The sequence below is a fragment of the Miniopterus natalensis genome, chromosome 5 (genome assembly GCF_054644295.1).
Source record: "Miniopterus natalensis isolate mMinNat1 chromosome 5, mMinNat1.hap1, whole genome shotgun sequence".
NCBI classification, from domain to species: Eukaryota; Metazoa; Chordata; class Mammalia; order Chiroptera; family Miniopteridae; genus Miniopterus; species Miniopterus natalensis.
In genome coordinates, this window is record NC_142085.1 from 42,192,733 (window position 1) to 42,219,921 (window position 27,189).

Genomic DNA, 27,189 nt, shown 5'->3' on the forward strand with positions numbered 1-27,189 from the left:
CTGTGCCTTAGTTTGCTTAGAATAAAAATAATTGTACCTATTACATAAAATAATCCCCCTAACGCACTTTTGTACAGTGCAAAGCACAGATAAGCAGCCTAAAATGTTAACTGCTATTATTAGCATCTCATGTCATTCTAGTATTGATTTGGAAATGCAATGGATCAAATCAACTAAAACCACAGCAGCCCAAAAACAACACCAGTATTCAGCACAAAACAACCTGCTAAGGTCACAACCTGTAAGGCAAATTCTATTATTTTCCTCCAACACTAATCTTAAAAGATCTATGTGTTATATTTAGTGTTGGTTTTCAAAATCCTGAAATTGCTATTTTGCTACACATATAAAATCCATTGTAGTATTTAAATGATACACTTTTTCCCTCTCATAGGCCATGGCTTCCTAAGAGCACATATTACATTGACTGTAAAAGTCTATATACAGCACTGCTGATAAAAATTATCCTTAGAGTACAAGTTTTACAATATTTTTGGTATTTATTTTATGGTTAAATTAGTAAGCCAAAGTTTTTAAAATAAAGAACAAAACTGAAAGATGGTTGTCCAAAAGGCAAAAACAAAAGTATGTATATCCCCAAAACATTTAAAAGTATATCATAGGAATTTATATGCATATATGCACAACCCAAGGACAAGGACAATGGTGGGGAGAGTGACTGGGGAAGGGGAAGGAACGGGGGGAAACGGGTCATTGGGGAGAAAAAGGGACATCTGTAATACTTTAAACAAAAATAAAAATTATACATATTTTTAAAAAAAGGTATATCATACATAAATCTTTCAAAAGGAGATAAATTTACTACATGCTCACATAAATTTACATTGATAGGGATTTATAGATGAATGGTCAAAAGTTTTAATTTCCTGAGAGACAAAAGTCAGATTTTAAGTACTAAAGCACAGGAAGAATTGAACCCAGAAGCTAACCAGGGTTTCTTTTCTGTTCTTTCCAACCTTAAAATGCCAATCAGTAGGAACAGCAGACAAAAGATGCCAACTAAACTAAGTTTGAAATCATACTATAAATACCGACAATGGTTTGTCTGTATACCTATTAGAATGTTGAGATAGAACAGCAACTAGCAAGACTGAATGGTAACTACAACAAAATCAAGTAGCAGTGACTCAGAACTGGATAGAGCAAGACCCTGCCTGGTATTAGCTACAATAGGAAAAAGTATAGCTAGCTACTCTGAGAAGTCTTCCTTCCTTATTCCTATGTTTTATGTTCTTGAAATAGGATCAACTTCTGAAAAAATTAAAACAACTAAGACTTTTTGAAAAAGAAATAAGGGGAATTATTAGCACTGATCTTCACACTATCACTTAGTCACTCCCTTCTCTTAACCATTTCCTAACAATGGCACTTTTTTCCTCCTTTCATCACAGATCCCTCTTCCTAAGCTCAACTTTATCTTTCTGCTCATCATTCCCAAAATGGGCACAACTTTGATGTGCTTTTGCTTATACGAATGTCCCACCTCTTGGACAAAGCTTAGGGTGGGAACTGTACTTCCTACAGATGCTATTTACCCCGTCACTATTATAGTCTACACGTAAAACCACCAAAAGAAAAATGATAGCAAAACATGAAGAAAACTTATAAAGTTGTGTTTGTTCATATTTTTATCAATTCTAATTTACTGACAACAAAGGAGGAGGAGAAATGCTGTCTTAATTAAATTGGTATAATATCTGATATAGTGCTGTACACTGATGATGGCAACAAAACCACTGAAAGAACATTATATAAAATGCCTTGTTGGATTGTTAAGTGTCTTGCAGGCATCTTGTTGAGTGAACAAATAATTAACTGGTAATAGAGATCACCTAGAAAATCCTAAGCTTTCATCCAATTTTCTGTCCTAAACAATTATCTCTTGGATACGTAATCATACTTGATAGTTATAAATGACAAAATGTGTGTCATTCCTGATACAGACTAACCAGAATCTTTTAAGAAAAATACTCATAAAGATTCCTACCTGCTCTTCTATCATTCCTTTCAACATCAATACAAAACACAGGTATCCTTTCTTTTTTCTCCTTCCTTTCAGAGGAGGGATCTTCAAAAAAGTCTACATAGGGAATGCTAATTTTCCACGCAGCAAGGTTTCGGGGAGTATTAGGTGTGCTCACAGCTTCCACTGGAGAATCATCTTCCATTACAACAATACCTTCTTCAATCTGGGGAAAAAAATCACCAGAAAAAATGTAATATTTGCAGGACCTTCAGACCTGAAATTAGGTGATATTGGATTTTCTACTAAAAATATAAAGATAATAAATAAAAACAAGTTATCAGCATCAACTCTAAGTTTCATTACATCACCTGTAAGTGAAAATTCAATAGAAAATATATACTCCAGATTACTGGAAAAAATATTAAAAATACACAAATATAGAAAAATATTTAACTTTGGTAAGAAACAGTAAAAATTAATGTACTGATATTTTTTCACTTAGGGATATAAAATTTTATAAATGTTAACAGCCAGTGATAGAGATTGCAGAGATAAACTGGATCTGTGATATATATTGCTGGTTACTAGATACACAGGCACAACCTTTCTAGAAAGCATTTTGAAATTGTGTATTTATAAAAAGCCATAAAACAGTTTCAACCAATTGATTCCATTTCTTGGAATTTATTCTAATAAAAGTATTTACTCCAAATAAATTTTTTAAACTGGGGAAAAAGGCACAAGTATTCACTGCAGCATTAACTAATATAAAGTTAGAAAAGAGGTCTGAAAGGGACCCATCTTGATAAAATTATTTTTTAATCTTCTGGCTTCTAAAATGTTAATAAAATTAAATGTTTAAAATAATAAATATTTTTAACAATATTACTTAAAGAACAATTATTTAAAAATTATTTTTAAAACAATTACTTTAAAAAAATTTTTTTAATTTTTAAGAAATTATTTTTAAAACTATGTATTACTTGAAATATACACACAGAAAGAATGAAAAAACTGTCTCTACCTCATCTAAGTGAAAGAGAGCCTCTAAATTGGCACATTATATCTACACCTGGTCACCCAGACACCTCTGACTCATGTTAAAGAGGGCAAAATATTACAGATAAACACACTTTTTAAGGCAATGAGTCAAAGGCTGTAGCACTTAAGAAAATTCTAAATAGCCTAGTCAGAGCAAACAAGTAGAGATAAATTTCTTTCCAGAATTCTAGCACCCCACCTTTACTCTCAGGTCTACTCTCTTCCCAAGCCTGGTAGCTACCTCTTTCTTTTAAGTGACTTTTCCTCCCACATAGTCACTTAGCAATTATCCCTTTTTCTGTTCTTGTCCTAAAATGGCTTTCCATAATCCCTGATAAGACCACTAGTGATCTTAGGAGGTCTTGTTAATGCGCTGTTGAAAACAAAAATCTTCAAGACCTAAAAACATGAAACTATAAAGACAGATAATAGGTGTTGGTTTTGCCTTTTTTGAGACAAGACTACCTCCTTATAAACCTAGAAACAAGCATGTGTGAGGAAAATGCCCACGCCACTGCTTGGAACCTGAGGTGCAGGGGTAGCATTTTTGATGATTATCATAACTGTATGTTTGTTAATGGATTTAACTTCTGAGAAGAGAAGGTAAAATGCATCATGAATTAACAGAATTTGCTTAACAAGCTAAAAGTAAAAAAATGGGACTTTCTCAAATCAAAAGTTCCACAAAATCAATTTAAAATGCAAAATGAAAACAAAATTTTTAGCAACATTAAAAATAGCAATGAAAGACAAAGTTTTATAATTTATTTATTTACTTATTTTTAGACTGAATTACTTTTATTAATATACACATAAAGTTACTGAAATGATGACTTCATGTAGTTTTCTCCTTAAAGATTGCACTTGCAGGTACAAAGATGCATGATTTCTACAGCCTTCAGATGTTTACTTGAAAAGATACAAAGATACTTCAACAGCAGTTTGATATTGGGTTTCCTTGTCTAACTGAAGATTCACAAATTCTCCAAAATCAAACTGATGTCTTTGATTTAGATGACTAACGAAATTTCTAGTAATCTGACTAGGATCTCGCCAAGGAAGAGATAGACAAATAAGACACATCACAGGAACTACCTGAAATAGGTGATTACTGTTACAGTGATCCAGTAAACGCTGTCTGGTAAAATTTGATTCTTGACATAAGGGATACTTAAGTTTGGGATGCCCAGTAGAACTTGTATTCTCCTGATAAGTTTCTATATTTGCAGATGTGGATGTTTCACTCTCATTACTGTCACCTACTGAATCTACTGAATCTTGAGAGATTTGAAAGTTTGTATTAATAGCAGAAACACCATATTCATCTTGATGCTTCTTACAAGATTTGTAATGATGTCTCTCTCTCATGCAATAGAATTTAATGTTTTGCACAGCTACCAGACAACTTCTCATCATGATATTTTCTTTTTTTTAGAGAGAGGGAAAGAGAAACATCGATGAGAGAGAAACATCAACATCAACTGGCTGCCTCCTGCATGCCCCCTGCTGGGGATGTAACCGGCAACCCAGGCATGTGCCCTGACCAGCAATCGAACCAGCGACCTCTTGGTGCGTAGTCCGACGTTCAACCACTGAGCCACACCAGCCGGGCCTGTCATGATATTTTCGAGGTCTAAGGCCCATTCAGGACATGCTCCTTCTCTTATAGTCACATTTCCATGACAGAGGAGACAATGTATTCCACTTTCTCTCATTGCAATTAGGAAAACTTTTCTACAGAAAACATACTAACTGGTCATGGTCTGCACCAGCTTTTTTAGTACCTCCTAACAGATGGAGCAGTAGAAATCATCTTCCTATAATTTATTGTTACCATTTAAATGGTATTTATATCAAAAAGTATAATAAAAAATCTCTAGAGCAATATGTTTCTAAGGATTTTCAGGGCTTCCTTTAATGTTCTTTGAAAGTAAGTAAATACTGTATATCAACATTTTATAAAAAGAAAATCCAGGTTTTTTTTGTTTTCAAACAGATGTTCCCTCTAAAAAAAAAAGGATGGGGAAAAAAGGGAGGCAGAGAACAAAAGGCAAGGAGATGTCCCCCTATTTCCTTGAGAAATACTAATTATTAAAATTTCCTATATAGATATAACTGCCAACATACCAATGGTCATATTACATTCTAGAAGTTTATTTGTAAATCAATTCTGAACTTGGACAGAAATGCATTTTAGACAGACCCAATCTTACCTAGTGGACTTTGGTTCCCAGACCAGCAGATATATGCCAATTTAATCCATCATTTACATTCATAAAATTATGAGAATTGGTATTATAGTACTGTATAGTGGTTACAGTGCTTATTATATGCTAGGCACTGTTCTAACTGCTTCATATATATTATCTGTTTCATTCTCACAACACCCATATATATGCTAAACACTGTTATCCCCATTTCATAAGTGAGAAAACTAAATCACGATAAAATTTAAGCAATTCACCCAAGGTCACAAAGCAAGGAGGCACAGCCACTAAATGATCCTATCAAGGTTTCTAAAAGAAAATGCCTCCCAGGTCCCAGTTTTGGATCACAAACCACTTTATCCCTGACAATTTCCCTTTCCCCTCGACTTCCTAAACAAGATAAAAAAGATTCCATGAGGTCCCACAGCTTAGAACTAGCACAGCATCCTCTAAATCCTAAGTGACATCATCTTGGTCTGGGTCAACACCCTACCCACCACACCCCTTCCTTTCTTTTTCTTTTTCTTTTAGGTATGTTTTTATTTTATTATTTCAAGTAATCAGGAAGAACAAAACATAAAAAGTATACCTCTTCCTGCACAAAAATTATGTGTTGAGAAGTTCACAGTAACACAGGAAAATGTTTTGTTACTGTATTAAGTAGGGAGAGAGCAGGGCAGCAAACTACATATATAATATAGCCTAATCAATGGAGATAGAGATTTTTTTTTTTAAAAAAAGAAAATCACCAAAATGTTAATAGAAGTGGTTATTGGATTGGTAGGCTTATGGGTGGTATTTTAATTTTTTCCCCACTTTTCTATATTATTTTAAAAATTGAGATTATAATATCCTTAAAATTAGAAACATAAATAAACATTATTTTGAGAAAAAAGACTCCTTACTCTGGTCTACTGTCTTTATTCGACCCACACTTTTAAGGAAAAACAAGGCTTAGGGAGAGAAATATAACATATCTGGATTATCTAAAAAGGAAAAAAGAATTAAATAAGATTTCCTTGCATTTAAATTATGAAGAAGCAGTGAATCTCCTAAACAATTCATCAATACAATGAGAAAGAGGTCAAAAGGAAGAGATAAGGAGGAAAAATAGGGTTTTTTATTCTTCGTCCCCCATCTCTTTCTTAGTCATTATCAATTCAATCACTACTATTCATTCCTTTTAACCCAGGCTGGTGGATTTCTTAGGGGCAGAGTCCATGTCTTAATCATCATTTTATCTCCACTGCTCAAAGTCATTAAAAGGCAAAATTCAGGATCAATAAAGATTGTTAAACAAATAAAAAGTACAAATAAGACAGTGTTTACCTTTACGGAACTCACTAATTGGTAGGGAAGACAATCATAAACATATAATTTCAAATACAATATGGTACATGCTTCAACATATGATCTAATAGGAACACAAAAAAGAAAATGTTCAATTCTACTTGGGTTCTACTCAAGTAAGGGTTCATGGAGTGGGCATTTCAAGAACAAACAGCATGTGCAAAAATACAGAGAAATAAAGAGCATGGTGGGTGTAATGTGCATATATAGATCAACTAGGGATCTTATTAAAATGCAAATTATGATTCAGTAAGTCTAGAATAAAGCCTGAGATTCTGTATTTATAACAAGCTTCCAGGTAATGCTGATGCAGTTTACCCACACATCACAGTTTGAGTGCAAGAGTTTAGGACATCTATGAACAACTCTGTACATCTGGACAACAGGGTTAGAAAGGAAGAAGATCAGGATATGAAGTAAAAGCCTAACCAAAATACGCTAAATTGTTTGGCTTAGCTTAACAGAAACCATTCTGGCCTTAGTAAGTAGTAACTTAGTGCTCCGGGATTTTTACAATTAGATTAGCACCATGAAATTATAATACCTAATGGAAGAATGGGAAATATAAAGGAAGTCTGAAATAAGCAAGATAAAGAAGAAGGAAAATAACAAGTGAGCATATCCAATTTTTTATACTACTGCAAGTCTGAAGTTATACATATATCAAATTGAAGAATATTTACTTACAAAATCATCTTCACCTTCAGCTAAACCATAATTAGGTAACATAGCTCCCTCCATAGTGGTGCTCTTGAATACTCCTTTAATTTTGCTACCTATTCTGCTGATTCCAAATGATTCTCCTCTTTTCTGTGTGCTCCTAAATATTAAACAAAAATATATCAATCATAAGCAAATTATCTTAACAGTCTAGTTTACTGTAAATAATAATATAAAGAAAAATAGTTATGAAGTTACAGTTAACATATCTTTTTGGAGTTCTCAGCCATAGATTGTCTCAACATCTCAAAGCAAAATATTTAAAGTTTAAAAATGGGAAGATAAATAAATTAAACAATTTACTAATAAATATTTGAAATTTACCTATGTTACTTAAACTGAACTAAAATGTTAGCCCCCTAGTGGTACCAAGTGGTACACAGTTCTTACTGCCATACATATTTTTAAATAGATTTTTTTTTTAATGTAGTAAGACAAAGTTCAAAGCAGAATATCCATATAGAACTGTACTACTGAAATAATATAGTGTAAAGGAAAAAATATACAAAACTATAACCTCAGTTCATTTTAGACAGAACTTAACAAAAAAAATTCTGTCCTCTGTGACTGAAAATTTTTAAGCAAAATTCAACATTATAATCATATTAATACTCAAAAGAAAAATGCAGTATAAAATTCACCTTACTTAACTTCAAAGTAATAAAAAGGCAAAATGCCAAAAGGAAGGGTTAGTAATGAGTATAAGGATAAAAGTAAATGTAGCCTAAGAAAGCATGCTCGGCCATATATACTACTAATAACCATAATAAACAAATATATATTGCTTTTGTAATTTTTTTCAAAAGTAAATTTCTAAAACAGAAATAACTGGAAAACAACCACAAAAAAATAAGCTAAATTTTCTCCATTACAGCCTACTATTCCATGTTTCAATAATTAAAAACTTTTACCCAATTTAAAACTCATGTTCTCTATGTACTACTGTCCTTACAACAGATACCCAAATAAAAATGACTATTTTAAAATCCAATAAAATTGTTCTGAATGCTTAATAAATAGCTATTATTTCTACAAGCAAAATTTACTAAAATAATGCAACAATTACAGAAATAGAAGTGAACTGATCAAGCTTTAACTATACTAGGTAGACAATGACATGTGCATTTTATACATGTCCAAGGAGCAAACCGAACTAATTTTAAATTGGAAAAACTCTAATACTAAATTAAGTACTAACTAGTAAAACAGATACTTAACCTAAAAAATTATATTTTTAAACAAACATGCAATTAGTGTTTATAAAAATCCAGAACTATAAATACAATTCTTTGATAGCAAAGTTTCCAAAAACAAATATTAAAATGTTGACAAAATATTATTAAAATTCAAACATCTAGAATTTAGATAGATTATTCTAGTCTCTGGAACCTAGATAGATTATAAAACAATTAGGCTTTTTGAAATATGACCTATTTCTAAAATACCTCACTTGTGATTGTGCCCAGAAATACAAAAATATTGTACCTCTTGCTTTAAAAAAATTCTTTCAACACAAATAATTCTAAAAGTAATTTAGCAAAAGCAGTAACAAAAAAAAAAACAACATAAAAAAAGAGTCAATAACCTTGAAAAGCTAAATAATGGCTTTATAATTTTATTTTTATACTGATATTTTTATTTTATGACATAAGGATATACTTCTATTTCAAACAGGGGACATCTATAATCAAAGTGAAGGTTAATTTTTAAAAAGATATCCCAATTAGCTGATATAAAGGTAGTAATAGTACAGTGTTTCATTATTTTCCTTTTAAGTTGTACTTAGGTTAGTTTGGGTGTACCTTCTGGACTTAAACAAATAACTTATACAGAAAAGAATAACATGCTTGTCTCAAGACTTACCGAAAATCATCCAAACTTAGGCTACCTCTGCAATAACAGATATGTGAAATTATATAAGGAAAGGAGAAAGAGAAAGCTCAGATATTAAACAAGTTTCATTTTAGAACATAAAACAAAATTTTAAAGCTTTAAAAGATACACAGGTGGACAGTGTTCATTTTTGCAAAGGGAAGGAATTCTTATGAATAACATGATAAAGAAAAGAAAAAGTGCAAGGCCTGTTTTGGGGGTATTTGGGGACATTAATTCTAGATGATTAAAAGAGAAGTTCTTAAAACTCAGTAAGTCAGAGAACAATTCGATATTTTTTGTCCTCATTTAGGCATTCCACTTGTTTGACACAGTGGAAAGTATGCAAAGACTAAGCCACCAAAAAGTTGGCACAGAAAACAAACCTGCATTTTCCAGCATGAAATTCATGTACGCATTAGATATAAATTGCATGCTTCACACTTTTGAGTTTGTATGTTTTAAAAAGTATGTTTTAAGCTAAGAAGCAAAGTTAACGAAAGATCTCTAAATACTTTTAAAGTTGTGCACTGAGTATGGAATGAAACAATATACATTAAAATTTTACTTTTAAGATACAATTAAATAGAATGTAGACAAAATATATGAATAAACATTTTACATATTTTAAGTCATTTAACAGCAAATTAGCAATGCTACTCTAAATTTTCAATGGAAGAATGTAAAGAAAATATTTTACTTATTCTATATAATAGGTAAATGAACCATTAAGCAGAGTCCTGATAAGACTGATAGTTAATATTAGGGTCATATCAATATCAAGAAAAGCTTATTTCATTTTAAAATCAGAATGAAAAGAACCCATGTTTTTTCTTGTTTATTTTATATTATATTTTAAAGCCAGCAAAATTCGTGCATTAATATGTTGACAACAACTAGGAGTTCTCAAAGTGGCAAACAAAGCTTTCCATCTCTGAAGTTAAGACCCTGACTTAGACTTGGCTACTCAGCAGGCCTATGAGATCAAAGAATCACTTCACTTTAAATGGTCCTATATGAGAGTGTCATTCAGCTTAATATCCTAGTATCGACTCCAAACATCCTAAATCTATAAATAGTCTATGAGCAGGAGAAATTTCACCTGCTTCTCAAGTGATGTTGGAAAATTTGATAAAAGGTTTGAAAAAGTATTCAAATGAAAGAAGAGGCACATGAGTTGAGTAAAGAATGCTATTTTAAATAGCATGGATGGGATTTCTTTTAAATAAAGTCAACGTTTCATGGCTGTAATATATAAATTCTTAGGAAAAAGAAGTATTATTTTTACAAAAAATCATGAAGATATTTTCCTCCTTTCAGAAAAGTTATTACATGTATACTGCTTGCATTGAGGCATTATGTAAGAATTAATATTCAACATTAAAAAAAAAATCAGTATTTCTACAACCCTTGTGTTATGTCAAAAAAAAATGCAAAATACATATTCTCCCCATGGCTAAGATTTTCACATTTTTCTTTGTACTATTTATCTATAAAACTACTCCATTTTATATGTAATTTCCCTTTGTACCACATTTCCAATTTATTTATATATTTATTAGATCCTTGCTCAGACAAACTGGAAAGTATTGAGCAATGTGAATATCATATAGATTTGTAGATTTGATATCTGTGTCAATTTTGTACATATTACAATTTAAGAACAAATCAAGACATCATTTATTTTATAAATAGATAAAGCTTCTCTCTTCTGTTACCATTGTTTAGGTCATTTAACTACACACTTACATTTCTAGAGAGCCAGAAGGGAAAAGCAGAAAAACCCCTTTACTTTTATAACCAGTTAAGTACTCTAATAAAAAGTACTCCCTAGTAGTGGGGTGGGGGTGGGGGGACTACAGCCTAAAACTTGAGTTATCTGTGGATTTCATTGGTGCGTGCAGTCCATAGTCACCAATAAAGGAGGTAATTAAACACTAATATGTACTAACTATGAGATTAACAAGGCAATGGTATGTATCTTGTTAAAGTATTGTAAAAAAAATTTCAGGTATTTTGTTACAATATGTAATACAGCTCTACAGTTCCTTAGTAAAATGTCTTGTCTACTTATGTAGCAATAGAACCACATGCTCACAGAAAAATAAACAGCAAATAAAGACAATGATGCAAAAACAAAACATGCATATGATTAAATATACCTACCTGTTGAATTTTGAATTGCGTGTTGGTGATTCTGCACCTCTTAAAAGTTGTCTGAAATACTTCAAAAATAATTGTGATTTATTAAGCTAATATTTAATACTGAAATATACTACTTTACCATACTACTTTCCAGTAGAAAGAAAATGTTATTTAAATCAAGTGAATACAACCACAGTCAAACAGAGTAAGGATTAAAATATTGCAAATAGAGATATTCAGGCCATTTGATTTCCACAGGTCTATAAATAATACATATACAAAATGGAGTTTCTAATTCAATGAAGTACACCAAGCCACTCATGCATTTGGCAAATCAGGTAGATCACAATCTGCCTTGTCATACACACATACACACACACACACACACACACACACACAGTTTTGATATTGAAAATCGTTTTTACAATTAACTTCTAATCTCCATTAAGTTATGTACTAAAAAAGAGTGTTCACTTAATCATGTTTTATTTTTCTGTTCATTTTGTTATTTGAATCACTCATTTAATATCAAAGCCACTATTAAGTTTTATAGAAAAATCCTCAAACAAGATTAATATTTTGACTTACCTCATCACTGTGGCAGAACATAGGAGTAAACACATTCTCCAACAGAGAAAGTACATGTTCATATGCTTCAAAAAGACATCTCATAGTTTGAAGTTTCACAACATCTATATAGGGGCCTTCAGCAACTAATTAAAAAATATATATTGTAGAAATTGTTTATGAACAGCATAAGTACATTATATATTAGTTTAAAATTAATGACAATAAAATAGCATATAAACATGTTTTATGGGAAATCCACTGAGAGGTATAGAAATTGCACTAGAATGAGGAATTAGAACAACCAAGCTCCAGTTCTGGCAAGTATTAGATATGTGAACTATGAGCAAGTTTCTTCATCAAAGCTTTCATCTAGTTTGTCAAGCAGGATAATGCTGCCTGTGTATTTCACACAGCTGGTGCAATAATAAATAAAATATATGAGAAAACTCTAAAACTAAAAAGTTATAGAATTCATTCTCACCATCATCTTTGACTTACTTTTTTGAATCTCCTCTACAATGAAAGGATCAAATCGAATTTTGTCAATACTTTCATCCAAACAATATGTTTTATAAATCTTCTGCAACTCCTCATGAAGAGACAGCATTTCATCATTTGATAACTCTGGTCGCAAAATTCTATCATTGAATTCCTCTAGCAAAATTAGAAAACAGGAGGAAAAGAATGAATTATTTCAATATATACTATTCATGAAAACTTCATGTTCCCAGTCTAATTGTACTTAATATTAAAAGCAGCAATTATAAACAAACTAGTCATCATTTTAAGCTTTTTAAAAGGCTTAATTGGGAGTAAAATCACTGCTCAGATTAAAGAACTCAAACAAATATTTTATAGATTAAAGTAAAATATACAAATACTTGCACAACAATATAAACTTTCTAGAATTTAGAAAAAATACATTTCTAAATTTTCCATTCTTATTTTAATTTTTATTTTTATCTAAAATTTTCTTTAAAGAACATTGTGTATTAATTTCTTATATGACAAGTCTTTAATATTTTAAAATCTGATTCACTAAATAACAGTGAAAACTACAGATTTTTTTTAGTTCCAGTCAAGTTTTTAAACAATATTTCCTTCCAACATGAAGGTTATAGACTAGTGATGGAGCTGAGAATCTGAACAAATGAATCTTTTTTTCTAAAATGACAGATAATAGCATTTGAATAGCCTAAATATAGACTGTCTTTGTTTTTAATTATAAGAGGTGTTGATATGGAGTTTACCTCTTAATTCTTAATTATCCAAACTGAAACACAAAGGGGGGAAAAAAGAATTTTTAAAAAAACAGGAAGACGATACATAGGATCTTTGGGATGATAGTAAATTCATATAACTGGAGTTTCAAAAGCAAAGGAGAGCCCTAGGGGGGTTGGGTCAGTGGTTAGAGCATCAGCCTGTGGACTGAAGGGTCCCAGGTTCAATTCCAGCCAAGGGCACATACTTTGGTTGCAGGTTCAATCCCCGGCCCTGGTCTGGGCACATGCAGGAGCCAACCAATCAATATGTCTCTCTCACATAGATGTTTCTCCCCCACCCCACCCCTGCCAACTTCCCCTCTCTCTGAAAAGCAGTGAAAAAAATATCCTTGCTTGAGGATTTAAAAAAAAAAAAGCAAAGGAGAGGAAAAAATAAGGCAGAATATTTGAAAAAACAACAGCCAAGAATTTTCAAAACTGAAGACACCAACCCACATACACAAGACTAAAAAACTGTACGTTATAGTCAAGTTGCTAAAAAACAAAAATAAAGTTTTTATTGTAAAAATTATAAAATCTGTCAGGGAGTAAAAGGATATATTATATACATTGTAATAAACATAAGAATAGAAGCTAATTTCTCATTGGAAACAACGACATTGTCCAAAAGACAATGAAAGAATGACTACAAAGTACTGAAAGAAAAAAATGTCAACCAAAAATTCTATATTCAGTAAAAATATCCTTCAAAAATGAAGACAAGCCCTGGCAGGTGTGGCTCAGCGATGAGAGCATCGCCCCACACACTGGAGGGTCTCGGGTTCGATTCTCAGTTGAGGGCATGTACCTAGGTTGCAGGTTTGATCCCTAGCCCTGGGTTGGGGAATGTGCAAGAGGCAACCAATCAATGTATCTCTCTCACATCAAAGTTTCTCTCTCTCTCCCTCCCTCCCACTCTCTCTAAAAACACCAATGGAAAAAATATCCTCAGGTAAGGGTCACCAATAAATAAATAAATAAATAAATATCCTTTTACAGCCCATAGTGTCTCATAAATTCAATAATATAAGATGCTACAGAGCTTAAAATCAAAGTGAAATATTTTTAATTTATTTAATCAAAATAATCCTTAACGAAAACTATGACAAGGTGCTATTCATATGGGCTAATGATTGATATAATATCTTCATTATACTTCATCTTTAGTAGTTTTTTCCTGCTAATAGGATTTGGTTTAAGTCAGTTATAGATTATGTCCCAATCTAGAAAGAGTGGACACTTGAAAGACAACTCATAGGTGCTCTTCAAATACCTAGTGCATAAAATTTAGTACCATGAGAGATGACAACTACAACATCTTATCTGATCTCAATATTCAAATATATTAAAAAACTTAAAAATGACTTTAGTAAACAGGTAAGCCTCACCCACAGTCAGACAAATTTGCAAGACATGTACTGCTCCTTCCTGTTTCAGAAAGTTCATAAAACGAAATAACAGATCTTGCTGCTCTCTGATTTGCTTCAATTCTAACTTCAGCACCTAGATACAATATGGGAGGCAGAGTCAGTCAGTCAGTTAAGGTTACATAAATACTATATCAAATTGTTTATATAAAAAGTAATATAAGTTATTGTTGAAAATACTTACAGATGGCTTTTTATTTCTAGGCTCTGCAAATTTTTGCAAGAATGGAACCAAAGGGGAAGGTGGTTCAGTTGCTTTTTCAGGCTTCGAAGAAAGAGAATTATCTCATTAAAACTGTCATTGATTTGACAGATATGAATCAAAATTCAATGCCATGTAAAGTGTTTTCTAACATGTTAAATACTCACTGGACTGTCAACTATGAAGATGATGATCAAATGATTCACAGTATCCTAATAAAAAATCATAAGCACAAGTCAGAACAATTCTATTACTATATTCTGCCCAGAGTTCTCATAGCTTTTATCATATTATGAGAAAGTTTCTAGAAAATTACGGAACAAATGAAGCAATGACAAAGCATGTGTACTTACATAATACAGAGGGACTTTTAAAAAATCTACAATGCATGATCTCACCTTTTGTGAAAATGGGCAAAGAAGTTATTCTGACTTTGGCATTTAAAATGTTTATAAAATATTCCTGTTTCTTTAAAATCTTACTGGATCAAAAGCAAAATCAATTCAAGAGTATAACAAGCAAAAAGCAAAATGTTTTACATACCTACAATGGACTATTACTCAGCCTTGAAAAGGAAGGAAATTTCGATATATGCTACAACATGGATGAACTTTTAGGACATTATTGCTAAGTGAAATAAGCCAATCACAAAAAGACAAATACCGCATGATTCCACTTATATGAGGTATATGGAGTGGTTAAATTCATAGAGACAAGAAGTAGCATGGGGTTGCCAGGGGCTAGGAGGAGGGAGGAATGAAGAATTATTGTTTAATGGGCACACAGGTTCAGTTTTGTAAAATGAAGAGTTGTAGAAATGGGTAGTAGTGACGGTTGCTCAACATTATGCATATACTTAATACCACTACTATATATATATAAAACATTTAAGATGATAAATTTTAACCACAATTAAAGAAAAAAATTTAAGTCTTACTGGATCAGCTAGGAAGTCCAAAGAAGGAAGAAACACCGAACCAGAGAGGATCTCTCTTAAGAGTAACGTCAAGGATCTGAAAAAAGAAACAATGGTATATACAGTCAGTGATTTACATCAGTTCCTACCTGCGAATCTTGTTAAAATGCAAACTATGATTCAGTAGGTCTAGGGTGTGTCCCAAGATTCTGCATTTCTAACAGGCTCCCAGGTAATGCTCATGCTACTGGTTTACACACCACACTTGGTAGTCCTTAATTGGCTAAAAGAGAATACTATTTAAGAGGAAAAAAGTGTCTTCTTAGCAGGAAGGACTTAGGTGAGCATTAGAAAACACTTCCCACCTTGGAATGTTATTTTGTAATTATAATATTTAGAGTAATATTATAAATTAATTTGTCGAAAATAAAAATATTTTAATTAAAATGTTAGAATCAATTTTTTAAAATGAAAATTTAAATAAAATAAAGTAATATTTAAAGTATATCAGCCCAGCTGGCATGGCTCAGCAGTTGAGCATCAACCTATGATCCAGGAGATTACGGTTCAATTCCCGGTCACGGCACATGCCTGGGTTTCAGGCTCAATCTGCAGAAGAAGGCGTGCAGGAGATGGTCCATCAATAATCTCTCATCACTGGTGTTTCTCTCTCTCTCTCTCCCCCTCTCCCTTTCTCTCTCTAAAATCATAAAGACATATTTTTAAATAAAATAATCAAATAAAGTACATCAGGAAAAATAAGCCATGGTTTCTCCTCTAAGGATTATTAGGGTAAAAGTAATGAGGTAATTTATGGAATAATCTAAATATGCTCCTGACAGAACAAGGAAGGATGTACCAAATGACATCTAACTATTCTTCCCAGGTGGATACCTTAAAACCCAAATTTGCCTGTATAGTTTGTTCAAATTGTTTCTGCCAGTGAGTCATAATGTACATCTTTAAAAAGGAACACCAATCTCAGACATTTCCCATAGCAATATTTTTTTTTCTGATATATCACCTCGGGCAAGGGAAACAAAAGAAAAAATAAGTGGGACTACATCAAACTAAAAAGTTTTTGCACAGCAAAAGAAATCATCAACAAAATGAAAAGACAACCCACTGAATGAGAGAACATATCCGCCAATGATACATCTGATAAAGGGTTAGTATCCAAAATTTATAAGAACTTATAAAACTCAACACCAAAAAAACAAATGGGCAAAGGCCCTGGTTGGTATGGCTCAGCTGGTTGAGCATCGCCCCATGCACCAAAAAGATCACCAGTTCGATTCCCGGTCAGGGCACATGTCCAGGTTGTGGGTTCGGTCCCTATCAGGGTGCACTCCGGAGGCAACTGATCGATGTTCCTCTCTCACATCGAGATGTTTCTCTCTCTCTCTCCCCCCTCACTTCCTCTCTCTCTTAAGTAAAAAAATATTTTTTTTAAATAAAATAATAATAGTAATAAATAGGCAAAGGGCCTTATTAGACACTTCTCCAAAGAGAACATACAGGTGGTCAAAAGACATATAAAAAGATGCTCAACGTCACTAATGATCAGAGAAATGCAAATTAAACAATGGGTTATCACCTCACACCTGTCAGACTGGCTATGATCAATAATTTAAAAAACAAAAAGTGTTGCAGAGAATGTGAAGAGAAAGAAACCCTTGTGTACTGTTGGTAAGACTGCAGATTGGTGTAGCCACTGTGGAAAGTAGTATGGAGTTACATCAAAAATTAAAAATGGAACTGCCATATGACCCAGTGATTCCACTTCTGGGAATTTATCCCAAGAAACCTAAAACACGAATTCGAAAGGATATATGTAATCTTCTATGTTCACTGCAGCTTTATCCATAATAGCCAAGATTTGGAAGCAGCCCAAATGTCCATCAGTGGATGAGTGGATAAAAAAGCTGTGGTACATTTACACAATGAATACTACTTGGCTGTAAAAAAGAAGGAAATCTTACCCTTTATGACAGCATGGGTGGACCTGGAGAGTATTATGCTAAGTGAAATAAGCCAATCAGGGAAAGACAAATACCATATGATTTCACTCATATGTGGAATATAATAAACAAAATAAACTAGAAGCAGACTCATAAATAGAGAACAGACTGACAGCTATCAGAAGGAAGAGGGGTTGTGGGGCTGGGTGAAAAAGGTGAAGAGATTTAAGGAAAAAAAAAAAAAAAAAACCTCATAGACACAGACAACAGCATGGTGATTACCATAGGGAAAGGGGGGTAGGGGAGGTAGAAAATGGTGATGGAAGAACACTTGGCCTGGGGTGGTGAATACACAGTACAATATACAGATGATGTATTATAAAATTGTACACCTGAAACCTCTATAATTTTATTAACCAATGTCACCCCAATAATTCAATAAAAAAGAAAATAAATAAAAATAGAAAATAAATATCAAAGTATAATGATCTCAAATATGAAAATTAATTTTATTCATATTTATTTCTGATTTCCCAGGATCAATTTCCCAAAAAAAATTCTAAGCAACATAATACAACACCTAAAATCGTATTTTAAGATCTGATAAATTATATTTTTAAATAAAATATTATTCACATCATCATAGGCTAACTTCAAGTTTCAGTGTACTCCTTCCTACTCTGACCAAGAATAGCAGTATTCATATGGCATAGCTGCAAATACCGCTATGACATTTTCCAGTCTATTTATACCTGCAGTCTGTTGCTTTAGGAGGCAAAACATAAGGAAAAAGTAGTTCAGTAAGTTTCCTTAAATAGTGTAATTCATCTCTTCGACTCCTCAAGGCCACATGAAGCTCTGGACCATATTCTTCTAAAGCCGCTTGCTGTAAAAACTCTGTATTTTCCACTACAAATACAGATAAAAAATATTGAAATAAGTTAAGCAATGTTAAATAAGTTCAGCCACTTCCATTAACAAATAAAAAATAATTTAACACAATCATTCCTTTCTTAGCCCTCCTTTCTTTCCATTATGTATTCTACTGGGAAATTTTTTACAAACAGGATATAAAAAAAATAATTTTCCTCTTGGCTGGAAGTTTTTTTGTTTTGTTTTGTTTTTAAATATATCTTTATTGATTTCAGAGAGAGGAAAAGAGATGGAGAGATATAGAAACATCAATGATGAGAGAGTCATTGATCGGCTGCAGCCCGCAACCCAGGCATGTGCCCTGACCAGGAATCGAACCCCGATCGCCTGGATCCTAGGTCGACGCTCAACTGCTGAGCCACGCCCGGCCGGGCTTGGCTGGAAGTTTTTAAATTTTGCAATTAAAAAACTCTTTTCCCTTTGGCAAACAAGAATTTGAACTCATGTCACTATTTTACAAATCATAAAAGTAAACAAAAGCAAATGTTTTAAAAAAAGTGAAAAAACTAAAGAAAACATTTTCTAGCATACACAAAGCTTTTGTTATCAAATGTATATCCTCTACAAATACAAAAAAAAACAAAACCCTCTTTAATATTATTATTGTCTCTGCTTTCACACCAAAATCATTCAGGCAACACTTTAAAGCAATTATTGTATAGAAAATGGTTTCCTTGGTTAAATTCTGTATCTTATACCCAGAATATAAGGACACAAAAGGTACAGAAGTGTATAAGGTGAAACTCCATGAACAGATAGATTACTTAATAAATATTAGCTGATAATAAAAACTGTATTAACAGAAAGTTTTCTAACAAGGTCAAGCACTCAACCAATATTTTAAAACTTAAAAGTAACAGTATTGCTACTCCTTTTTACAGCCCTCGAAAGCCTAAGAGAAAAACAAATCATACCTTCCCCATCTGCATTTTGTGCCAAGTTTTAAAATCATGGGGTCTATGAAGGGAATCCTAACCCTAATTCAACAGCATTTATTTTTTACTACTTACTTCTATTTTTAACAAAAGATAATGCAAGCACATTTACCAAAAAAGCCAACATATATATTCTAATAATGTTAGTAAGAAGATAAATGAAGGCTATTTATGTCAGCAGGGACTGGCAAAGAAGGATATAGTTTTTATAAGACACACATTGGTGCTGGCCTTTAAAAATTTTATATTATGAGCAGGGATTTAAAATAAGAAGACTAACCTATGCTAAATCTCAGCCCAACTACTGATATGATCTTGAACAAATGCTATAATCCCTTTGAGCCTCAATTTCCACATTAGTAAATAGTTATTAAATAGTTTTAGCACTTAAAAGTTGTCATTCAAAATGTGTAAGCAATTAAAATATCTAGTGTGCGCCCAGCCGGGCGTGGCTCAGCGGTTGAGCGTCGACCTAGGATCCAGGCGATCGGGGTTCGATTCCCGGTCAGGGCACATGCCTGGGTTGCGGGCTCAATCCCCAGTCGAGGGCGTGCAGGAAGCAGCCGATCAATGAATCTCATCATTGATGTTTCTATCTCTCTCTCTCCCTCTCCTTTCCTCTCTCTGAAATCAATAAAGATATATTTTAAAAATATATATATCTAGTGTGATTAAGCATTCATACATAATATATAAATTACATCACTAGGTTGGAATTTATTCAACATCTGTCAGACGCGAGAGATTTCTGCAGTCCTAGGTAAGGAGAAAATAAAGGAATCAGGCAAAAGATAAAAAGAATATAGAAGGGGAAAAACCTTAGTTGGGAATTTAAGCAAAATATAGATGCTGGAAAACAGGGCATAGATGAATCCTCACTAAGTCACTAGTATATCTACTGCAAAACCAGTGAGCAGTTTTCAGATCATAAAAGGAACTCTAGAATCCATGACAAAGATACCTTCAGGATAAAAGACTGGATCCTTCTGCATCATTATTTTTTAATTTAAATTAAATCAATGTTTCATATATTAAAACATTTCTAAGGACTATGGAAATACTTACATAGGTAGAAAAAAAACATCAATACAGGGAGGGGCAAAAGCAGGTTTACAGTAGTAAGTGAAACAGAGTTTATTCTTGTATTATTATTTATTAATTATTATTTTCCATATGAACAACTGTAAACCTACTTTCCCCCACCCTGTGTAATCCCTACTCTCAAAAGGCAGATTAAGAAGAGAACACCAAGAGGGGATGAATATGGATGAAGAGATGAACCTTTAATTACTTCCTGAGTTAACAACCTTGGGGCCAAAGAATTTAGAGAACAAATTCATACATTAAAGAAATGAAAAATCAAAAATCTGAAAACCATTTTTGCAATTTTATCTAATTTATTGTCATATTTAGAACACCAGGACCTTTAGATAAAATAACAGTCCTTATGAATTTCATTAGGCACAATGTTATTAATTAATCCAATCTAGCATTTAATGGTGATTTTTTAAAGTACGTTTTTATTGATTTGAGAGAGAGAGAAAGGGAGGGAGATAAAGAGAGAGAGAAATGTCGATGTAAGTGAGAGAAAAACATCCATTGATTGCCTCCCGCACCCACCCTGACAGGGGACCAAACCCGCAACTTGGGCATGTGCCCTGACTGGGAATCAAACAGGTGACCTTTTGGTGCACAGTACAATGCTCAGCCAACTAAGCCACACCATCCAGGGCTAATGGTGACTTTTTAAATTGAGGACCGTTTTTTACATGAATAGCAGCAAATTAGCAACCCCAGACCAGTCAAACTGGCCTGTCAATAAACGTAAAACATTCTCATAGAGACAAAATAATTTGGGGATTTTATTAAACTGATCATCAATTCAACTAAAAATAAAAGGATGACTCCTTTTACTCATAGTCTGAGTTAAAAGTGTTTATCTTTAGAAATAAAATTAAAACTACATAAAAAAAATTTTTCCCATACAAAAACCTATATACAAATGTTTCTAGATTTATTCATAATTGCCAAAATTTGGAAGCAACCAAGATGTCCTTCAATAGATGAGTGGGATAAACAAAATGTAGTACATCTATACAATGGAATATGAGCAGTAAAAAGAAGTGAGCTATCAAGCCATGAAAAGACAGGAAGGAACCTTAAATGCATATTTCTAAATGAAAGCGGCAAGTCTGAAAGGCTACCCATAAGATTCCAACTATATGACATTCTGGAAAAGGCAAAACTGTAGCGACAGCAAAATGATCAGTAGTTGCCAGGGGCTCACGAAGAAAGGAGGGAGGGATGGGTAGGTGAAACACGGGATTTTTATGACAGTGAAACTATTCAGTGTGATACTGTAATGGTGGATAGATGGCATTATGCATTTGTGAAAACCCACAGAATATACAATAAAAAGAGCAAACTCTGGCCCTGGCCAGGTAGCTCAGTTGGTTAAAGCACTGTCCTGATACACCAAGGTTGTGGGTTCGATGCAGGGTCAGGGCACAATCAAGAATCAACCAGTGAATGCATAAATAACTGGAAAAACAAGTCGATGTTTCTCTCTCTCTTCCCCTTTCCCCCTCTCTAAAATCAATTTTAAAAAAGAGCAAATGCTAATGAAAACTAGAGACTTCAGTTTGTAATGATGTATTATTAGTAGTATATCAATCGCAATAAATATATCAATTAATGCAAGATGTTAACGGGAATGGAGAGGGTATATGGGAACTCTTTATACTTTCTGCTCAATTTTTCTGTAAACTTAAAACTTCTCTAAAAATTAAGGTTTGCTAACAAAAACACCATGTTTCCTATGTTCTTTAACAGTAAAGTAACCTTAACAAAATGGTTATAACAAAGTTACTATCTTCTAGTGTGTTTTTGCCAGTAACAGGACAATGATTTTAAAAGTTAATTTATTTAACAATTACACATATTCAAACTCTTCCAGTTTTTAACTATGTTGAAGTAAAACTATTTTTACTTGTTATAACATTATAAAATGAACACAGAAAACATGATTAAATATATAATTTGAAATGCTTCTCATATCTGAGGAATGATTCATACCAAAGAACAAATAAACTAATAAAACAATTTCAACTCTGCCTAGGACATAATTTCCCCAAATGTACTCTGATTATATTCACTGATATGATGATGAAAAAAATGGTTTCATGCTCAAATGAGTTTGGGATGTGCTGGGTTAAACAAAGCTAAAGCTATTTCTTTTTTTAAAAAAATATATCTTCATTGATTTCAGAGAGAGGAAAGGAGAGGGGGAGAGAGAGAAACATCGATGATGAGAGAGTCATTGATCAAGCCTGCAACCAGGCATGTGCCCTGACCAGGAATCAAACCCCGATCGCCTGGATCCTAGGTCGACACTCAACCGCTGAGCCACACCTGGCCAGGCTAAAGCTATTTCTTTGCTGCAGGACTACTCAGAGACTTTGGTATGCTAGTACTTACAGGGAGTTTGAAGAAGGGGAATACAACATGTAGTAATTAACAGAAAATATGACCATGAAACCTCTTCTACATGGTCATCTTACACAGAATAGTATTCTGTAGAACAGATTGGGAAAACACTGACAAAGAATACCAAATGCTAATACATAGAAAATCAGTTTGGCAAAGAACCAAGTATATAGCATGAAACTCTTTTGTTAAAAAGGAACATTTCAGCTTGATCTAAGAGCAAGAAAAGTCCTAAATGATTTCATTCATTCAATCAGAAAAAAAATTGCTGCCCTGACTGGTGTGGCTCAGTGGTTGGAGCGTCAGCCTGTGAACTGAAGGGTCCTGGGTTCGATTCCGGATCAAGGGCAGGTACCTTGGTTGAAGGTTCATTCCCTGGCCCATCTTGGGTGCATGCAGGAGGTAACCAATAGATATGTCTTTTTCACACTGATGTTTCTCTCTCTCTCTCTCCCCCTCACTTCCTCCTTTCCTCCCTTCCACTCGCTAAAAAAATCAATGGAAAAAATATCCTCAGGTAAGGATTTCAAAAAAAAATTTCTGAACATATGCCACGTACAAAACATGACAGTACAAAGGCCAAGACACAAATGAGAAACTGCAAATAGGCAGGTCATCCTGGCTAAAGCACAATACACAATGAAAAACAAAGGTAGCCCTAGCTTGTTTGGCTCAGTGGTTAAGCATCGGCCCATGGACTGAAGGGTCCTGGGTTCAATTCCGGCCAAGGGCACGTACATACAGGAGGCAACCAAGCGATAGGTCTCTCTCACATCGATGTTTCTCTCTCCCCTCCACTCTCTCTGAAAAGCAATGGAAAAATATCCTCCGGTGAGAATTTGAAAAGTTAAAAAAAAGAAAGACAAAAATAGATCAACATATTTGACCAGACAGAAAAGGATTTAAACATACAGTTTAGACTCTACAGCAGTCATTAATTTTTGTTTAGCAGGGAGGTAACATATAAGAATTGTGAAATTAACACAGTAGCAGTATATAGGATGGGCAATATGTAGGTTGGATAGTATGTAGGCTAGGTCAAAACTGTGAAATCATTAAAGAGAAAAGGGGAAGAGATGGTGAGATATACCTCAGAGGAAGCAAATGAAGGCAACAGACAATCCTTCAATAAAACACAAGAGTAATCAACATTATATCTAAAAGTTAACTGTATTTTAATTTTCATAGATTGTTGAGTTTTCACTATCACTTATATGATTAACAAATTACTAAAAAATACTTCAGTTTAAAAGAAGACTCTCACAGCACTTGTGAATATATCAGTTAATGTATAAGTACTCATTCTCATATATTTAAGGTGAAAGTTTACATATAAAAACAAAATCACTCAAACTTTGTAATAAAAAACTGTATTACCTTTCTGACTGGCTTTAACTATCACTTCTATATGCTTCATTGCTGCTTTTAATAGTTTCTTGGTTATAATAGATGGAATATCCACCTAGAAAAATTCAACATTAAAATAAAACTTTAAAAATAATTATCACTAAGTTACAATGCAGAAACATTATATATATTTAAGATACTAGAACATACGGTCTTAAAAATTAGAGGTGTTATTTGGAACCTTTCAAAAACTTAATTTCAAAAGCACTTTATATTCTTAGATCATACTAACTATAACTTAAGAGAATTTTTCTACCACAGTAGTGAAAATATCTTAATATGAAAGTCCTATATACTAAATTTTTCTCACAAAATATTTTTATTCATGACTTATTTCTTTAATGTGTTTTCAAAGCATTCAAGGAAAAAATCTCAAGTAATTTATCATACCTTCGAGGCGACAAACTTGTGTTTACTAAGGTTACCTGAAAATAAACTTTTTCATTCAGCTTACAAGATAAATCATTCCCCATAGACATTTTTCAATGTAAAGGACAGAAACTAGTTACTATGGTAGGTTAGTGAGAGAGGGTAGAGGGCTTATATGAACACACATAAAACAAAAAATAAAGTAACTAAAAATAAATTGCAAATAAAGTAAAACACCAAAAAGCATGTTTATTGGACTTTGACATTTGACAGACTTATCTTCCACCACAAAAATCAACATATTTTCCCGTTATCAAAAGCATGATGAAAAAATTGCATCACAATAGTGTTAAGTTTTCTGTTAATGCTATTAAGAAAGAGCGGAAGCCCAGCCAGGTGTGGCTCAGTGGCTGAGCATCGACCTAGGATCCAGAAGATCGGGGTTCGATTCCCAGTCAGGGCACATGCCTGGGTTGCGGGCTCAATCCCCAGCTGGGGGCATGCAGGAGGCAGTAGATCAATGACGACTCTCTCATCATTGATGTTTCTATCTCTCACTCTCTCTTCCTCTCTCTGAAATAGGAAAAGATACATTTTTTTTAAAAAGAAAGAGGAAAATCACAGGCTGATAAGTCTAGTAAGCATTATGGATTATAAACTCCCAAATTTTAGTGATTTACTAATAAAACCCAGAGCAGTTTACATTATCTTTTAGCTATATAAGCTCAAACATGTTCAATAAGAAGGGTTATTTTTGCTAGTAGTATGCCTTGTCACAAAATATCATTACTCTTCATTTATCCCTGGCCTCTTGGTACTACTCAGTGATTATAAATTATTCTCATATTTATCCAAAAAAAAAATCCTTTAGTTTTCAAACATTTAATAAAATCTTGTCTTCTGAATACTCTTGAAAATTTTCATATCTAAGTTCCATTTTAAAGACTTAAGTCAGAATCAAAATGGTAAAATAATGGGTTTGTCACTAAACCTTGGTTTAAAAAACACACAAAACAACACAACAGAAAAACTGTGGACCTTAAATTATTCCTTGCTTTCATTATCCCCAAACTGCCAATTTACATTATTCAGGCATGGTATGAGCATAGAACATTGTACTAGGAATAAGATGGCCCAGGCTTAATCCTTTGCCCATTAACTACCTCTAACACTTTGACTAACTTTTTATAAAATGGGTATAATAATGACCCATTTATCTTCTAGGACAGTGATACAGGTAAAATAAAAGAAAGAATATACAGTATAACAACCTAGAAAATATTTGCAAATCATATATCTGATAAATGACTTGTGTTCAGAATATATAGTGAACACTTACAACTCAATAATAAATAACAAATAACCCAGTTAAAAATGGGCAAAGAATTTGAAAAGACCTGTCTCAAAAGATATATACAAATGGCCACTAAGCATATGAAAAGATGCTCAACATTAGTCAGATGGGAAACATAAATTAAAACCACTATGAGATACCACTGCACACCCACTACCATGGTTAGAATAAAAAAGTAAGATAACAACTAGTTTTGGCAAGGATGTGGAGAAGTCAGAACCCTCAAACTCTGCTGGCGGGATTGTAAAATGGTGTGGTCACTTTGGAAAGCAATCTTGACAGTTCCTCAAAAAGTTAAACACGGAGGTTCCATTTGACCCAGCAATTATAGTCCTAAGTATAAAACTAAAACAAATGAAAACATATATCCACCCCACAAGAAAAACTGGTACACAAATGCTATATGACCATTATTTACCAATGGCTGTTGCCAAAAAGTGAAAACAATCAAAGGTCCATCAACTGATGGGTGAATAAGCAAAATGTGGTATATCTGTACAATGACATACTATTCAGAAATAAAAAAAGAATGAAGTACTGATACATGCTACAACATGACAGACAACATTAATAAACCTTAAAAACATTACGCTAAGTGAAAATAACCACTCACAAAAGGCCACATACTATATGTGGCCATTTATATGAAATGTCCACAATGAACAAATCTATAGAAACAGAAAACAGACTGGTGGTTGGCTAAATAAGGCTAAGGGCATGGGGGAACTAGGATTTATGGCTAAAGGGTATGAAGTCTATTTTGGGGTGATAAAAACATTCTAAAATTGATTATGGTAATGATTGCATAATGCTGGGAATATTCTAAAAACCATCGAGTTGTACACCTTAAATAAGTGGAACTGCAAAGCATATAAAGTATATCTCAATAAAGCTGTTACCAAAAAAATACATATAGCATACTCCAAGTACGAGGTGCTGTGATTTTAAAATCACCAGGTTATCTCAAAGCCTAACATAGCAGAGTTCTATTAATACCTACAGGTAAATTCACTGTAATGAGTCAGCTTTTTGATCAATTAATTTT

The 27,189-nt window shown here is 33.1% G+C and overlaps 1 protein-coding gene across 2 annotated transcripts in view; it reads right to left on the reverse strand.

The window, feature by feature from the left end:
* SNX14 (sorting nexin 14) overlaps window positions 1-27,189 on the reverse strand; it is a 63,690-nt gene that overhangs the window by 17,055 nt on the left and 19,446 nt on the right. The window contains exons 7-18 of one of the 2 annotated variants that reach the window (XM_016207319.2): window positions 24,392-24,476; window positions 18,413-18,569; window positions 15,721-15,796; window positions 14,951-14,995; window positions 14,766-14,846; window positions 14,543-14,657; window positions 12,391-12,546; window positions 11,911-12,035; window positions 11,344-11,402; window positions 9,169-9,195; window positions 7,273-7,405; window positions 2,009-2,210 (exon numbers count right to left, since the gene is read on the reverse strand). In XM_016207319.2, the coding sequence (XP_016062805.2) occupies window positions 2,009-2,210; window positions 7,273-7,405; window positions 9,169-9,195; window positions 11,344-11,402; window positions 11,911-12,035; window positions 12,391-12,546; window positions 14,543-14,657; window positions 14,766-14,846; window positions 14,951-14,995; window positions 15,721-15,796; window positions 18,413-18,569; window positions 24,392-24,476 (1,261 nt within the window). The remainder of the gene's footprint in view (window positions 1-2,008; window positions 2,211-7,272; window positions 7,406-9,168; window positions 9,196-11,343; window positions 11,403-11,910; window positions 12,036-12,390; window positions 12,547-14,542; window positions 14,658-14,765; window positions 14,847-14,950; window positions 14,996-15,720; window positions 15,797-18,412; window positions 18,570-24,391; window positions 24,477-27,189) is intronic. The other variant, XM_016207320.2, reaches the window with a different exon arrangement.